Source organism: Phyllostomus discolor, chromosome 4 (genome assembly GCF_004126475.2).
Source record: "Phyllostomus discolor isolate MPI-MPIP mPhyDis1 chromosome 4, mPhyDis1.pri.v3, whole genome shotgun sequence".
NCBI classification, from domain to species: Eukaryota; Metazoa; Chordata; class Mammalia; order Chiroptera; family Phyllostomidae; genus Phyllostomus; species Phyllostomus discolor.
In genome coordinates, this window is record NC_040906.2 from 51,918,337 (window position 1) to 51,935,881 (window position 17,545).

At 36.3% G+C, this 17,545-nt stretch overlaps 1 protein-coding gene across 4 annotated transcripts in view; it reads left to right on the forward strand.

The window, feature by feature from the left end:
- Window positions 1-17,545, forward strand: part of TLK1 (tousled like kinase 1) — a 140,363-nt gene that overhangs the window by 102,890 nt on the left and 19,928 nt on the right. For all 4 annotated transcript variants that reach the window (XM_028510949.2, XM_036023301.1, XM_036023302.1 and 1 more), the window contains one exon: window positions 11,155-11,221. In XM_028510949.2, coding sequence (XP_028366750.1) covers window positions 11,155-11,221 — 67 coding nt within the window. The remainder of the gene's footprint in view (window positions 1-11,154; window positions 11,222-17,545) is intronic.

Below are 17,545 nucleotides of genomic sequence, written 5' to 3' on the forward strand. Positions count from 1 at the left end.
TCTTGAGTATCAAATTTCTCAATCTTCAATGTCATGTCCTTGTTCTGTTCATATTGGTACTTAAATGTCTCATAGGAACCTCTAATGCAGTCTGTTCAAAACTGTATTTACTAAAAACACAACACAAAACAAAAACTGTATTGACTATTATCTTTCCCATTGCAGTCAGTCAGTCCCTCTCTCTACCTTTCTTTCTCCCTCAGTCCCTCTCCCCACACACGCACATGCACACACACACCCCTTGCCTCTTCCTGTGTTCTGTCAGTAATTGATACTACCACACTTTTGACTCCACATTCCAGAATTCGGGTTGCCACCCTTAACATTTAGATTAAGGTTCCACTTATTTTTCTTAATGCATTTTTATTATTTTCCATTGATAGGTTGGTGCCGATAATCTTATCTCTCAAACTCCATCTCAAAATCTACTTCTTCAAGCATTTCCTAATTGGGGGAGGAGGGCTGTGTAAACTGGAATTACAGTATTTACCTATCAGCTTTTTTTTTTTAATTTAGCAAATGACTTACTTTTTGTAAATATGTTGCTTAAAAAAAAAAGAGTCAACAGGTAGGGGAGCAGTTATATAGAAGAAAGTGTATGTTAGCTTTCACTTCAGCCCCAAAGACTCCCAATTCTTCTGTATCTCCAATGTACCCACTTACCTAAGCCTCCACTGATACCATTCTGACTCAAGTTACTGCCATCTCTTACTTGGGGTTTTTTACACACATTCCCTTTCCATGTTGGTCCTGTGCTCCAATTCATTTTCATGTCATAGACAAGTCATTGTTTTCCCCAAATAAAATTATGATCCATTTGTTCTCTTCCTTAGAATCCTAACATAGCTCTCTGTTACTTGAATGATATAACCCAAGTGTTAAGATAGCTTATTAAAGTACACTCGATCTGGCATCTTCTGACCTCTCTAGTCTCAATTACTGTCTCCTTATATATCTCATCATACAACTTATATTTCCTTCACTGGCCTTCAAGATAAACTTCACTCTTGTGAGGACCCTTTATACACCTTATTTCTCTCTTTATTCTCATTCCCCAACATCTGCCCTGTGTATCCTGTGTTAAACTCTTTCAGTTCTCTAAATGATCTATGGTTTTTGTGCCTTTGTACATCTTGTTCCTTGCCTTTCTTTTTTTAAAAAGATTTTTATTTATTTTTAGAGAGAGGAGAAGGGAGGGAGAAAGGGACAGAAACATCGATGTGTGAGAGATAACATCTGTCTGTTGCTTCTCATAGGCCCCCAACTGGGGACCTGGCCTGCCACGTAGGCAGATGCCCTGATGGGGAATCAACTGGCAGCTTGTTGCTTTGTGGGATGACACCCAACCATCTGAGCCACACAGATCAGGGCTTGTTCCTTGCCTGTCTTTACCTCATTTCCTAGTCATCCTTTAACACTTGGTTCAGATACCAGTTTTCAGCAGGAAGCCCTCTCCAATTTTATGTCTTCCTGGTTTCTGCCTCCTCCTCAAGTTAGGTGCCTGTAGCCTTTTGTGCATTCCTGTTTATATTGTAGCATTTATCTTACTATTTTATCTTTTACACATATTCTCAATATCTAGCACAGTTACTGGCATATGGAAAGTGGCTGGTAAATACTAAATTGCAGTACATAAGCATTTGATTTTCATTTTCTCTTACTCAACAGATCATATTTCTATTTCGTTACAGGTGTTTAGCTTTCTGCTTGCTTCCAAGATGCTAACAGCCATAACTGTAGTTTAATAATCATAGACTTGTGTCATTTCCATCCCATTTTATTGCATATGTTGACTTAGAACTAACCCTGAAGTTATGCTGCTATGTGTTCTTGGAGTGGCAAGTGAAGCGATAACTGTATAGCAATTTGATTACATCCTTATGCACATACAGATTTAAATAGGAGAAAAAGCCACAAAAGCACTTTGATTCATATATATTATAGTTTGATTTTTTAGCAGCCATATTCTGCAACTATCTTCTAAAAACTCCTTTTGAATCATTGTTCAGTGGAAAGTAGGCTTTACCTTGTGTGCAGAGTAACTAGTATAATTAGAGTAGAGATAATGAATCTTTAATTATTTTTCTATATAGAAATTGAAGTTACTTCCATCTAGTGGTTAGAACTTTAAGCCCTGTATTCCGACAAATGTGGAGTCCAGCCTTGACTCTTTTCCGTTTAATTTTGGTAAGCTGTTTTACTGTTAGAGCCTTTGTTTCCTCACTTACGAAAGTACATATATCAGTTTTGAAGTATAATATGTGGTAATGCATGTATTATATTTGCATAGTTCCTGGCTCCTGTTTTTCTGTCCTCACCTGAAGATGTGCTTATTGATTTTACAGAGAAGGGAAGGGAGGGAAAGAAACATTGATTGGTTGCCTCTCATACACACCCTGATCAGGAACTGAATTGGCAACCAAGGCATGTGCCCTGACTGGGGATTGAACCTGCAGCCTTTTGGTTTACAAAACTATGCTCCAACCAACCGAGCCATACCAGCCAGAGCTGGTTCCTGGCTCTTAACTAATTTTTAACTACCAGTAAGATTCAGACAAGTTTTTAAGGTTTCTAATTTTAGCCACAAATACTTTTATTCAGAGTAAATAGTTTACACAGATAAATAGTATCTATAGGTAATATCTAAGTGATTTTTGCATTAATTGTATATTAATACATTTTAATCAAGATTTTGACTTCATGTTAAATATATTTTAAGTTGTTTTGATTCTGTCTATATGTTCAAAAAAAATAAAGTGGTTATTTCATAACTACAAAAGGTTCAAATCACTGGGAACATATAATAATTCTCGACTTGTATACACATAATAACATGGCCTTAAGGTAAATTAAAATTGACAATTCTTTAAGGAGATGGAGACCCACAAATCATAATGGGAGATTTCAACACATAGATTTCTTAGTGATAAAACAGGCAGATAAAAAGAACACAGTATCAAATAAAGAGGGCCTAGAAAAATTCAGTGTTGATAAACTTAAACTAATGAATACATTCTCTTAACATCTACAGAATATATATTGTTTTTAAGTGTTGACTTTTATAAAAACCAAATGTGTTAGGTCACAAAGCAAGTCTTAACAAATTTGAAGGAATCGAAAGAGTTTGTATAAGATAGACTGGACCTAACATGTTTTGTCCTTAAATGCTTGGTAGGCTTTGGGATGAAACTTAAAGGATTAGAATCATATAGAACATGTTTTGTGACCACAGTGGAACTTAAGTAGAAGTCAGTAACAAAAAGGATTGTGGAAAAGTCTAAATGGAAATGAGAAAATATTTTTAGATAAAAGAGTGAAAGTGCTAAATAGCAAAATCTGTGAGATAAATATGAAACAGTATCTAGAAGTGGTACTTATAGCCTTGTATACATATAGAGGAAAAGAAGAAAAAGTGAAACTTTATAAACTAAACATCTGTTTCAGTAACTTAGGAGATGAGTAGCAGAATTAGCCAGGAAAGGAAGAGGGGAAAGATGGAAACAGTAATTCATTATACAGTAAGCAAACATACAATAGAGAGAATCAGTCAATCCCAAGAGGAATGTTTTTAAAATAAAAAACTAATGAAATTGAAAAAAGAAAGCAAGGAGACAAACATTATCAGGAATGAAAAAAGGAATATAACTACAGAGACTATAGATATTTTTTCTTTTAAATATGTTTTATTGATTATGCTATTACAGTTGTCCCATTTTCCCCCCTTTATTCCCCTCTTCCCTGCGCATCCCCTCCCACCCACATTCCCCCCCTTTAGTTCATGTCCATGGGTATATATATAACTTATTTGGCTTCTCCATTTCCTATACTATTCTTAACCTCCCCTGTATATCTTCTACCTATCATTTATGTTACTTATTCTCTGTACCTTTTCCCTCTCTCTCCCCCTCCCACTTCCCTGCTGATAACCTTCCATGTGATCTCCATTTCTGTGATTCTGTTCCTATTCTAGTTGTTTGCTTTGTTTTTGTTCTTGTTTTTGTTCTTGTTTTTGTTTTAGGTTCAGTTGTTAATAACTGTGAGTTATTGTCATTTTACTGTTCATACTTTTTATCTTCTTTTTCTTAGATAAGTCCCTTTAACATTTCATATAATAAGGGGTTGATAAGTCCCTTTAACATTTCATATAATAAGGGGTTGGTGATTATTAACTTGACCTTATCTGGGAAGCACTTTATCTGCCCTTCCATTCTAAATAATAGCTTTGCTGGATAGAGTAGTCTTGGATGTAAGTCCTTTCTTTCATGACTTCAAATACTACTTTCCAGCCCCTTCTTGCCTGAAAGATTTCTTTTGAGAAATCAGCTGACAGTCTTATGGGAACTCCTTTATAGGTAACTGTCTCCTTTTCTCTTGCTGCTTCTAAGATTCTCTCTATATTGTGAATCTTGGGTAATGTAATTATGATGTGTCTTAGTGTGTTCCTCCTTGGGTCCAACTTCTTTGGGACTTTCTGAGCTTCCTGGACTTCCTGGAAGTCTATTCTTTTGCCATATTGGGGAAGATCTCCTTTGTTACTTGTTCAAATAAGTTTTCAATTTCTTGCTCTTCCTCTTCTCTTTCTGGCACCCCTATGATTCAGATGTTGGAATGTTTAAGGTTGTTCTGGAGGTTCCTAAGTCTCACCTTGTTTTTTTTTAATTCTTGTTTCTTCATTCTGTTCTCATTGAATGTTTCTTTCTTCCTTCTGGTCCACGCCGTTGATTTGAATCCTGGTTTCACTGTTGGTTCCCTGTACATTTTCCTTTATTTCACTTAGCATAGCCTTCATTTTTTCATCTGATTTGCAACCATGTTCAATCAATTCTGTGAGCATCCTGATTACCAGTGTTTTGAACTGTGCATATGATAGGTTGGCTATCTCTGTCACTTAGTTGTATTTTTTCTGGAGCTTTGATCTGTTCTTTCATTCTGGCCATTTTTTTCGTCTGGGTACATCTGTTATGTGGTAAGGGGCAGAGCCTTAGGTGTTGACCAGGGCGGGGCAACCCACGTGGCTGCTGTGTGACACCATCTGTGGGGAAGGGGTCCAAGAGGGAACAGTGGCGCTTGTTCTGCTCTCTGCCAGCTTTCAGTCACTTCCCCCACTTCCCACAAGCAAATTGGACTTTTGTGCTGATTCCTGGGTGGCTGGGTTTGTGTATGTCCTAAAATCCTGTGGGTCTCTCCAACAAACTCTCCTGTGAGGCTGGGAGTTTCTCTTGCTGCCTCAACCTCCACAGGTGTTTTCAGTCAGAGGCTTTGAGGCTTTATTTCCCCCACTGGAGCTCTGGGTTGTATGTCTGTCTCACTCCCCAGTTGTTCCTCTGGTTTATCTGCACACGAATGTGGGACCACCAGTCCATCAGCGAGTCCTCTCAGCCCCAGGTGCCTGTCTCAGCCCCTCCTACTGGTCTGGATGAATGTTCTTTTTTAACCCCTTGGTTGTCGGGCTTCTATACAGTTGGTTTTGGTTGTTTTTTTGTTTTTAAATTTGTTGTCCTTCTTTTGGTTGTGTGAGGAGGCACAGTATGTCTACCTGTGCCTCCATCTTAGCTAGAAGTAGAGTCTATAGGTATTTAAAAGAAAACAAAATACAGAGGTTGGCAAAAGTAGGTTAACAGTTCATATGGAAAATAATATAATAATAAATAATATAAGAATAAACTGTATTTTGTGTACTCAAAACTATAAAACCCACTTTTGCCACATTGAATTATAAATTGTTTAAATTTGAAATTTTTGTGAAATGGATAAATTTCTAGAAAAATACAACGTAACAAAATTAGAAGAAATAAAATCCAAATAGTTATATTACTGTTAAAGAAATTAAATCTGTAATTGAAATCCTTGCTCATAGAAAACTCCAGGTACAGCCCTCACTGGGTTCAGTGGTTCAGTTGGTTGGAACATCATCCTGTACACCAAAAGTTGCAGGTTCAATTCCAGGTCAGGGCACATACATAGGTTACATCTTCAGACCCAGGTCAGGGTAGGTATGGGAGGCAACTGATCACTGTTTCTCTTTCTCTCTCGCTCTCTTTCTCTTCCTCCCCCTTTCCCTGTTTCCCCCTGCCCCACTCTTTTTCCCTCTCCTTCTTCTCCTTCCCCTCCCCCTCTAAAAATCAATAAACATATTCTTGGGGAAGGAATTAAGGGGAAAAAATGCTCTAGGTCCAGATGACTTTATCTATGTTGCCTGACAACCATTTAAGGAAGATACAGTGTCAGATCTTTCAAAACCTTTTTTAAGAACGGCTAAGGCAGAAGTGTTTCCAGTTTACTCTGAGGCCAACAAAATCTTGGTGTCAAAATCAACAAGGACTGTACAATAAAGGAAAGTTACAGGCTAATCTCACACTTATGCAAAAATCTTAAATAATCTTTACCAGCCCAAAATATATAAAAATGATAAACTATCAAGACAAAGTTGGGTTTATTTTAGGTATACAAGATTGGTTTAACATTAGAATTATTAATGTAATTTTCCACATAACAAGAAAGATTATATGATCATCTTAACAGATGCCAAAATAAGAAACAGTAGATAATATTCAGCATTGATCTCTGATTAAAGCTCTTAGCAAAAATCAGTAGTAGATAACTTTATTTTTCTTTTGGCTTACATCTCTACATGCTGTGCTCTTGAGTTACTTTGCTCTCTGTATCCTCAGTTTCTTCTTCCTGGCATCTTTCTGCTCCTCCTTAACCAAGTTCAGGTGTTAACCTCTCCTGTGTTTTTTTTTTCTACTTCCCTTGGGACAAATTTTTTTCTTCCATTTACTCATAGCTGTATTATCCAGGATAATCAACTTATTTTAAGGTCAGCTAATTAGCAGCCTTTGATCCCATTTAATCCTTTGCCAAGTAAGGCACCGTATTCACTAATTCCAAGGATTGGGATGTATCATCTTTGGGAAGCCATTGTTCTATTTATCGTATTCTGCCCTCTGAACCGAGATTCACATTCTTCCCACATGCAAAATATATTCATCCTATCCCAATATCCCCCAAAACCTCATTCACAATACAGCAACAACCCAACATCCAGAATCTCATCTACAACTTTTCTGCTCTGATGGTCTAAATCTCATTGTCTAACTCGGGTATGAGTGAGTCTCTGTGTATAATTTACCCTGAGACACAGTTCCTCTTAATCTGTGAACCTCAACAAACAAGGTAACATTTTTCCAAAATACAGTGATGAGGACAAAGTATAACAGTCATATATATGATTCTAGTTCAAACAAAAAGGAGTCACTGATTCCACGCAATTTCAAAAATCCATTCAGGCAATTCAAACACTATTTGGTTTCGAGGTCTCGTAGTAAGTATTTGTGTCTTGTGGCTCTGTCTTCTGAACTCAAGGTTTTGTCAGCAACTCTGAGTCTTCCATGAAGGTTATCAGGTATTTGTAGCTGAATAGCTTTATCAGCTTATGTCTTCTTTGTAGCATATTGGGGGTGTGACAGACTTTCATTGTATACTCTGTCCTTTTTAATCCAAGCTGGCAGTGTTTCTACTGTATAAAGTTTTTAATAATCTTTTGGTCTCCCATGTATGAAATAAGGATTCACTCCAAATAATCCCATTTCTATTTTTGGCCTCTGCTGAGAAAGCTGATGGAATGTATGAGTCACAATACTGTTCATCTTATTAAAGACCATTTATGTGACTGAATAGTCTGGCCTCTTTGGGGTATTAGCAAAAGGTTGTTTAGCTACACTCTCCTGTTTTATTTTCATTTATTTTTAATTAAATTTTTTTTTAAGAGCAGCTGACGGTGAATCTCAATTTTACTGTATTTAACACTGTGGTAGAATTAGAATTTCTTAAACCATCAAATCTTTGTTCCTTATTGTTGAACATTTCTTACCTGAATTTATCTTTCCTCACATTTTAATAAAAACAGGAAGAAGAAACTAGTCAATACCTTCAACACTTTGGAAATCTTTTTTTTTTTTAATTCTTGTCTAAAATTGAATTTATTGGCGTGACATTTGTTTAAAAAGCTATACAGGTTTCAGGCACACAGTTCTATAATATATCATCTGTATATTGTATTAACCCCAAGTCAAAGCTCCTTCCATCATCGTTTATCCTCCCTTTTACCCTTTTTTACCCCCCCCACCCCACTTTTCCTCTGGTAATCTCCATAGTATCGTCTGTGTCTGATACGTTTCTTTTTTCCTTAATCCTTTTACGTTTGTACCCAGCCCCCCAACTCCCTCTCTTCCAACAGCCGTCAGACTGCTCTGTTATCTGTGAGTCTGCTTCTGTTTTGTTAGTTTAGGTTCCACATATGAGTGAAATCATATGGTATTTGTCTTTCTCTGACTGACTTATTTCACTTAACCTATCCATGGTATTGGAAAAGGTAAGATTTCCTTAAGGTACCACAGCTTTTTATTCCCTTGTCTGCTGATGGAAACTTGGGCTACTTCCAAACCTCATCTATTATAAACAACACTGCAGTGAAGATAAGGGCACATATATTCTTTCAAATTAGTGTTTCAGGCTTTTTCGGATATGTTCCCAGAAGTGGAATCGCTGGGTCATAAGGCAGTTCCATTTTTAGTTTTATGAGGTAACCCCATACTGCCATTCAGGTTCTCGGGAAAGTGGGAGAATGGCACCTGTCCCAAATCCACACGGCTCAGGCTCTGACACCCAATGCATCGGCGCATCCTCTACATCCAGACCCAGGCACTGACCCCTCAGTAGGATGCAAGGGTGAGCCCCAGAAGATGGGACTATTACATTTCCCCAGGTTGATGCCAGATGGAGAGGAGTGCTCTTCCCAAGTAAGATGATGTCTGTAGCATGGGGGAATGACTCATCATAGGGATCCTGGCATCTGTCCCTTTAGGTCTCTCCCCCGAGCCATCAATTCCAGTTTCTTCTCATGTGACCCTAGTCTGCGGGACCCTCCTCCAGAGCCCAAGGTGAGGGACTGTGAAGAGATTCTGTGTGTTGGCCCTTAAAGAGGATGCCTGTGTCTCCAGCAGACTCCTGTCTCTCCCGGGCAGACAGAATCTCCACTGATTTTCACAGCCAGATGTTACGTGGGTGTCTCTTCCCAGGCTCTGGTGCTTTTGGGTTGGGTGGCCCAGTTTGAGGTCGAGACCCTGCACTTCTCAGGGGGAACTCTGCAGCTGAGGTATCCCTTTGGGATCTTAGCCCCTGGGAGCAGCGGACAGCCCTTTTTATATCTCCTCTCTTCCTGCCAGTCTTTATGTGGCTTCTTCTGTGTCAGGTTGTTGGCTCTATATTTTAGTTGTAATTCCAGTTTGATCCTGGGAAGAGGTGGATGTAACAGCCATTTACTCTGCCACCATCTTGGATCCCCTGGAAATCTGTTAAATGTTCAAGCTCACCTCTCATAACTTTGGCTTTCTGTATAAGTACTAGCTACAATTTTCCTGCGCTTTTTTCCATTAATAACAAGAATCCTCATTCCTCTAGTTTTTAATAACATGTTTCTTATTTCCTCTGAGTCCTCACCAGTAGTACTTCTTTGGTGTAGATTTCTACCAACAGACCGTTCATGACAATTTACGTGTTCTCTAAAGGGGTATGTGTTTTCTGTACTGTGCTTCAGAATTCCTTGAGTCTTCAGTAGCTGAGGTGTTAACATCCATATTTCTGTGAATGGGATCAAGGCAGTCTAACTCTTTTAAAAATCATGTTCCTCTAAATTATATTCTCTAGATTGTTGCCCAGTTCCAAAGCCACTTCCACATTTTTAGGTGTTGGTTGCAGGAATATCCCACTTCCTGCAAAATTTGTAGTAATTTTTTATTGCTGCTTTAACAAATTACCACAAATTTGGTGACTTAATACAATTTATTATCTTACACTTTTGGAAATTACAATTCTAAAGTGGGTCTCATTGGGCTAAAATCAGGGTGTCATTAGGCTGTATTATTCCTTATGGCTTTTACTCGCTTGCCTTTTCCAGCTTTTAGAAACGTTCCTTGTTTCGTGTTCCCCTTCCATCTGTGAGACAGCAGTCACCAGTCAAGTCTTTCTCACGTCACATCCCTCTGATTCTGACAGGTCTGCTCTGCTCTTCCTCCTTTACGGACTGTCGTGGTTACATTGGGCTATGAGTGTGATTCTGAGTAACTCGGCTTGTTAGCAACCTTAATTCCATCTGCAACCTCAATTTCCCTTTGCTGTATTACTTAACATATCCCAGGGATTAGGATATGGACATCCTAAAAATAATTAATGTGACAATTAAGAGACATTAACTTTAACATCATCCTAGCTTAATTCTTTTTAGTCTGTGCAATGAAATCATGTTTCTCTAAAGAAGATTGTCCCCAATTCATGTTATCTTAATACTTTGCATTTTATCTAATTTTTCTTGAATGACTGGTGTGGTTCAGTGGATTGAGTGCTGGCCTGTGAACCAACAGGTCGTCAGTTCGATTCTCAGTCACTGCACAAGCCTGGGTTGTAGGCCAGGTCCCCTGTTGGTGGTGTGCATGCGAGAGGCAACCAATCAGTGTATCTCTCACACATTGATGTTTCTCTCCCTCTCTTTCTCCCTCCCTTTCCCTCTATCTAGAAATAAATAAAAAAAATTTTTTTTATTTTAATTGAAATACACAATGGAGATGTCTAAAAAGCTGATAATGTATGTCATGTTACTTTCTGATAATAAATGCAGAGAAATGTAAGGGCTGTCTCCTTTGCTGCTTTGGGATTTGCATTCTATTTTGTGAGAGAAAACTCTGGGATAGGAATTCTTAAACTGAGATCTGTGAATCCTCAATATTACATATATGTGAAGTTTTCTGGGTTGTATATAAATTCCTTTAAGTTATTTCTAGATATATCTGTAATCATAAAAGGGTAAGAATCACTGCCTAAGAAAGCCAGTAGGCTAGTATTTAGCACTGTCTGTAAAATTTGCATATTAATACTTCAAAACCAGAGAAGTTGGTAAAAATACATGAATTAGTTAATTGTTCCATCTGTAAGTATTAGATGTATTCTGAAGACTATCTTAAAGGGCATTTGCCTTATATTATTTTGGGCTGAAAGTTGTTAACACTTTATTATTTCCATTTGATTGGTTTCATTTTACTTAGCTGGTTGTTAATAAGTATTATTCTTAATATCTAGAATCAATTTTATTTTTGATAGGTTAACTTTGGCAGAATATCATGAACAGGAAGAAATTTTCAAACTGAGACTAGGACATCTCAAAAAGGTACGTGAAGCATATGTTGAATTTTGTTTGTTATCAGAGGTTGTAGAGAATTGTGTTATATGTGTCTTTTACTGAAGAAATGAAATGAAACTTAATAGAGAAAGTCACCAAATGAAAAACTTTTAGCCAAAAAAAAAGTGGCATTAAATTTGTATTTTTATGTTCAGTTTATCAAAATAATATTCCTTTCACTTGTGTCAACTTTTAAAACATTGAGATACTGGTAATGCCATGTCCCGGTAGTGAAGCGGTGGTTCCTGGTCCGACCTTCCGTGTCTCCACATTAGTTTGTTTTTAAATACCACCGTTTTGTAAAAGATGTTTAACTTTTAAAATGCAGTGTAAAATTCCGTGTTGTTTATTTCCATTTTATGATAAATTGAAATAACTATAAATTAATAACAAATTGTTTCTTGGCCTAACTTTTAAGCTGTGGGATGTTTGTTAAATGTTTCAATTAAAATCTGTACACTGGCAAATTTTAGAAAAGTCTAGTCATCAGTAATAACATAAAGTGATAAAATTTAGAAAATTGTTACTATGTGTTATCAGTAAAATTTAATAGTGTATAGCTCTGTACTTGTTTATAAACTCTGAAATTCTAATCAGTTCATTGTTTTTACAGTTCATATTTTTAGTTCAAACCATTTCAAAGAAATAAAAATAGAATAGATTTCCCCCCTCAATTTTACTGACAGGTGTGAAATTTTTTTTTTGACCCAATTTTTTTATTATGTTTTCTGCTTATTGGAATACTGAATTTTTTTAAATAGGCTGAATAATAGCTAAAATTGAGTTAGTGAGCTAATTGAAGATAGTATTTCTGAAGATAGTGTTTTCGTCTTCATCAGGTAGAGTGAGATAGGACAGAGAAACCCGTTCTGGCAGCTACTATCACACCATGTACTGTTTTCTTTTTCCAATGCTATCAGTATGCTTCAGACCCCTACCATTTAATCACAGAGGACAGAACAAAGTTACAGACAGGGTGTGTGTGTACGTAGGCAATTCAAGTCAGTGTTCTGTAGCGTGCCCTGTCTGTCTGTGCTCCTGCTCAGAAAGGTTTCCACCTGTACTACTCGAACAGTACATTTCTTGGGAGGTTGTTTTTTGTTTTTTTTTTTTTTTTTTAGTTCTTCTATTCTATTGTCATTATTGACTGTTTCTCCTGCTCTTTGAGATACAGTAGACAATTTCTGTCTATTCTCGGTAAAAGATGGAGTTGTAATGGGACAACTCCATTGTCCCAGAAGGAAGAAGAGATTTTGTAGTATAGAATGAGTACAAGTATTTGAGTTCCTACCTAAGCTATTTTGGTAATGAATTCATAGAGCCTTGTGCTTGCTGTTCTGTATAAAGATTTATCAGTTCTTTTCTGTCCAGCCTTAATGATAATGGGACACTAAGTATATACTTAGAGCTTTAACTGGAGAGTTTTTATTTTCCCATATACTAGTAAATTTTAAATTACTCTTTCTAATGATGAGACTTTACATCTTATTTTGTTAAAACCTTTCATATAAAGTCTGAAATTACAAAACAGATAATTTAGGAATCAGCCATTTGTATTAGAAAAATGCTTCACTTTTTTATTTTTTATTTTTTTAAATACTTGCCTTTTTAAAAGGCTTCAGAGAAGGGTTTGTTTTTTTTTGTTTTGGTTGTTTGGTATTTGGTTGACTTTAAGGCTTTCTTGGTACTTTTTAAATATTTGGTTTCTCTGAAATTCATCTGTTTTCTAAAGTGAGGTATATGTGCATGCCCAGATATTGTATAGACAGTTGTAACTGTTCTAGAATACTATGCCTTCTCTTCTAACCTTCGTGTTACTCTCTACCCCAGTGTTGGACTTCTCCATTTTTTGTATTTACTCATTCTTTCTAATAATTGTTCCCTCCATAATCTTTCCTGTATTATTTTTTTCAGCTTTTATCAAATTTCCTGAGCAGTTTTAGATTTCTAACTTTATATCTTTTTAACCAGTTTACAACATTACTTTTCTTTGACCTCCATCATGGGCCATTTTGGGAAATTAGATGAACTAATAATGCTGAAACATACTCTCATGTCTTAAATTCTCACATTTTCTTCTGAGACTATTTTGGGTGAGAAAAACTGAATGCATTGTAAAGAAAGTTGGTAGTATATACAGAGAACAGAATTAATAGGTTGTGTCACCTTAGAACACAAAAGTACCCTACACACCACTGGCTATTAATTTTGTAATTGTATAATTAAAAAGTAATAAACATTAAGTTACATGTTTTAAAAGTAAGTTATTTGGCATTCTAAACCCCAGTTGAAAAGTAGGTCATTGAAATAGGTTGTTCTCTTTTCTAAAAAAAAAAAAAAGAAAGAAAGAAAAGAAAAGAAAAAGTTGATTGGACACTTTTAACTGAGAACAAGTTTAACTTCAGAGAAAAGATGTTATCACCTCTAATCTTACCAGCTCCCTGTGCCTATGGGTTTATAAAGACGACTTGAACTGTACTTCAACTGTAACTATATAGCTTCTACCATAGGCTGGATCTGATCTGTGAATATTTGATGTCCGTGTAACCTACACGGGAATGACCCTGTGGTATGTCAGCTTAGTGTTTAGATTGGAGCCCGTCATACTCTTGCATTAGCCAGGGTGACTCACTCTCCCTTTAATAAACACTCTTAAAATTAAGCAAAATTATTGTATTAAATTTGTTGACACAGAAGGAAAAAACATCCTACTTTGAGAAAGCTCATGCTATTTAGACATTTGAGACTGGAAGGACTTTGTCTTGAAATGAGTATGTTGTGCATTGTATATCATAAAGGTAATAATTGAATAAGTAAACTCAAATATGAAAATGTGTATTTATCATTGAATAAATCATGAAGATTAGTTCACATTTTGTGCTATCCTGTAGGTTTAGAAATATAAATTCAAAGCTGTTAGTGTAATAGAGTAATGAATGAGCAAGCAGAAACATCCAAAAGATGTTTGGCTGAAATATTTCTGGTTACCACCAAATAGTAGATTTAAGTGTATTTATGGCCTATTAGTTGTTTCTTCTGAGATTAGGAAAATCACTGTGCAATATCACCTTGGTTTTAATATATCAAGGATTCTTTAATATTTGTTGTCATATCAGCTTATGAAATCATTGTTCATTCATTCACTGACTTATTCTCATACTCTGCCTGATACAGGCATAATCCAAGTTCCCATTTCAGGAAAATTACAAAGTATTACATTTTATGGACTCTGAAGTTTTAACTATTCTAGAGTGACCATTCATGTTAACTTTTTCAATGCCAAGATCTGTATATGCTTTGTCTGAATTAATACAGCTGGTAACCAGCAAGGCCAGCCTTTCCTCTTGAACCTTTTCTCACTCCTATTTCAATGACAGTACCCACAGGCTTTATTCCTACATTCTTTCGTTGTAGATGGATAGCAAGTTGATTCTTTCTATTCAAAAGAATTAATTCACATGTAGCTTTCTCTCTATCTCTCTCAGAATTGTGGGGATGGTTGCTTTTTGAGGGGGGGTCTTCTAAAAATATGCTATTTCATTTTTATTACAGATAAAGGAGAACAGTTAAGTTTTTCACAAACACATACACTTTCTCTCACATATTACTTTCCTTGGATATTCTGCAGTGACTGTTCTGTCAACTGGAATGCATTATTAGCTGGTATATTGCTTTTCACTAAATTTATATTTAAAGGTCAACAGAAAGAAGTCTTTTATAGAAAGTGTACATATTCTATTACAATTTTACCTTTTATATAAAGGATTTAACAGAATAGGAGAGAAAAAAAACTGTAATAAAATACATGGAGATCACACAAATTATTCCTAAACTGAAACAAAACGAACTTTTGTGCTATTAGTAATTACGTACACACTCTCCCAGCTATCACTTATTAAAAGCTTATAGTTGTGAGGGGAGTTATTTCCTGTCTTTCAAAAGTTGTGCCTTTGAGGCAGAGCTACTAACTGTCCTTTTATCTATTGCCTTAAATCTGTGGATTTAAAGAAACTAACAAACCATATACCAGTTAGCTTTTATGGTTGATTCTGTTTTACTTCCAGTCTTTCATAAATTATGATTATGGGAGAGCAGTTTATCTTTGTAATTTGAGGAATTTGCTAGGTTGTGTTTTGTCTATTTCAGATCATTATTCTGGAATTCGAGAAACTACATGGTTGTGCTTTCCAAGGATTGTTACTAAATTAACATAAATTTTTTTAATCTCTGAAAAACCATTCACCTTGTAATAGAGTCTCTCTGTAGTCTTATTATTTTAAAGATACAAGTTACCAATCACAGTGCCTCAAATGATGAGGAAGTAAGACGTTTGAAAGTTACTGAGACTGATAATGATATCTTGCCACTGCTGTTAGTTGAAGTTTGTGATGTGACCAGCCCGTAGATATGTGTTGCTCTTTATTTTCTAGCTAAGTTTAGTCACCATCCAGATTTTAAACAATTAGTTGGAGAGAATGCATATGGAAGATTTGACATCTCAGTATGGAATATTAAATAGTGAAGTAGGGATTAGCTTTAATGTATGTGTTTGGAGGGGGTGTTTGTGAGAAAGAGAGAGAGAGAATGAGAGATTTATAAGCCCTGAATATAAGTGCCAGAAGTTTTTTTTGGAAAAACATAACCAATTTGTAATTAAAACAGGATAAGTCAAGAATCATCAGCACCAACACAAATGTGTCTTTGCAGACCAAAGGAATCAGCTAAACAATTTGCAGTCATCTCAATCTCTACTAAAACAAAAATCGCATCCAACATGCCACCTGACACCATTTCTTTCTCTCTCTCTCCTTTGCTCCTTGCGATGTGGCATTCATCTCTCCTTGTGCCTCCGTTCTGAAGAGATAACAGTATAGCAACAACTCTGCCACTGAAATCCTGTTCTCTGACCGATATTGGCACCTGCAAAGAGAAACAACCAGTAACAGGCAGCAGCAGCATCAGTTTTAACCTTCCATGATGAAATCTTTACAGGTCAAGAACAAGCACACAGCTCTTTTCTCACTCCTTCACAGTGGACCATGCAACTAGTTGAAATGGAAGACAATGGATTGTCTACAAGCCTTTTGAACAGTGGAGAATACAGGGCATTGATTTTAGGTGAATTGACCCCCAAATATTCTTGAAGTTTGATATTTCCTTTGGTCTTTCTTTCTAGAATACCATTATCATCTGATTTATCAAATCCTTAGTATGACCACAAAGAATAAGTTTGCATACATGACATTTCTTGTCACTTTAGCTTTGAATATATGAAAATAATGAACAATAATATAATGCTAGAGGACCTAATCTCTAAATCTTTGTGTCCTTCGTATTCAGGACCATGACTAGAAGAAATCTTCTGGGAATTCTTCTGTCAGTTAAAGCTACAACCACACTGTATGTTATGTTTCTCTAGAACATAACACAAGATGCTACTTGTGTAGGCAGTAGTTTTCAGTGGAAGTGTAGAAAGGCACTTACAGTAGGAAAAGTCATGGTTAAGCCCATGAAGAATGCTGTGAGGTTCCTGACTTCTTGGCGTGTGTAGACAAGAAGAGTGCCAAGAAGAGTGCTGGAAGTCTAAACTTAACGTTTTGTTCTTACTACTGCTTCCTACTTAAAAATGAGTAGTAGTCTATAAAAGATGACTGTGCTGAGAGAATGTGGAGCTAGCTGTAGATAGGAAACTCCCAGTATTTATATTCTACCTCCCACTCTCATTATGGACCTGCAAACATTCTCCTTGATCTGTGTTTCCTTATTTATAATCATACATCTTATTTTGGTAGTACATGATATTCAGTTACTAAAATAAAAATTTAAAGGTAAATGTTTTTTATTTCCATGGTGTTCAATATTAATCCAGTTACATAGGCAGAGGAAATTTGGAAAGAATCTTAGAAGTCTTACTAGCTATTAGTTAGAGCTAGGTTTAATTAACTTAAGTTTATGACATCACTCCTTCACAATTGCTTGGCCACTGGCCCTTTCCAATCAGAACTATAACTCCATGTTATTTATGTGCATATGTGTAAAGACTGTCTAGAAGACTAGGCCTTTTCCTTTGTTGTGTAGAAAGTTAAATCATTTCAGATTTTTAAAAAAATTTATGGAATCCACAAAAGCCCTCCCCCCCCCCAAAAAAAAGAGATTAAAGGGAAACAGAAAGCTATGAGAAGGGCTATGATATACTCTTGTAAGGCACTGTGCCTGTATGTGCTGGGGCTTGGTGTTAGCACCCTTGTTAGTGTTTAACATCAGGGAGTTTCACACACACCCCCAATACAACAGCTATAATTGCTGTTTCAA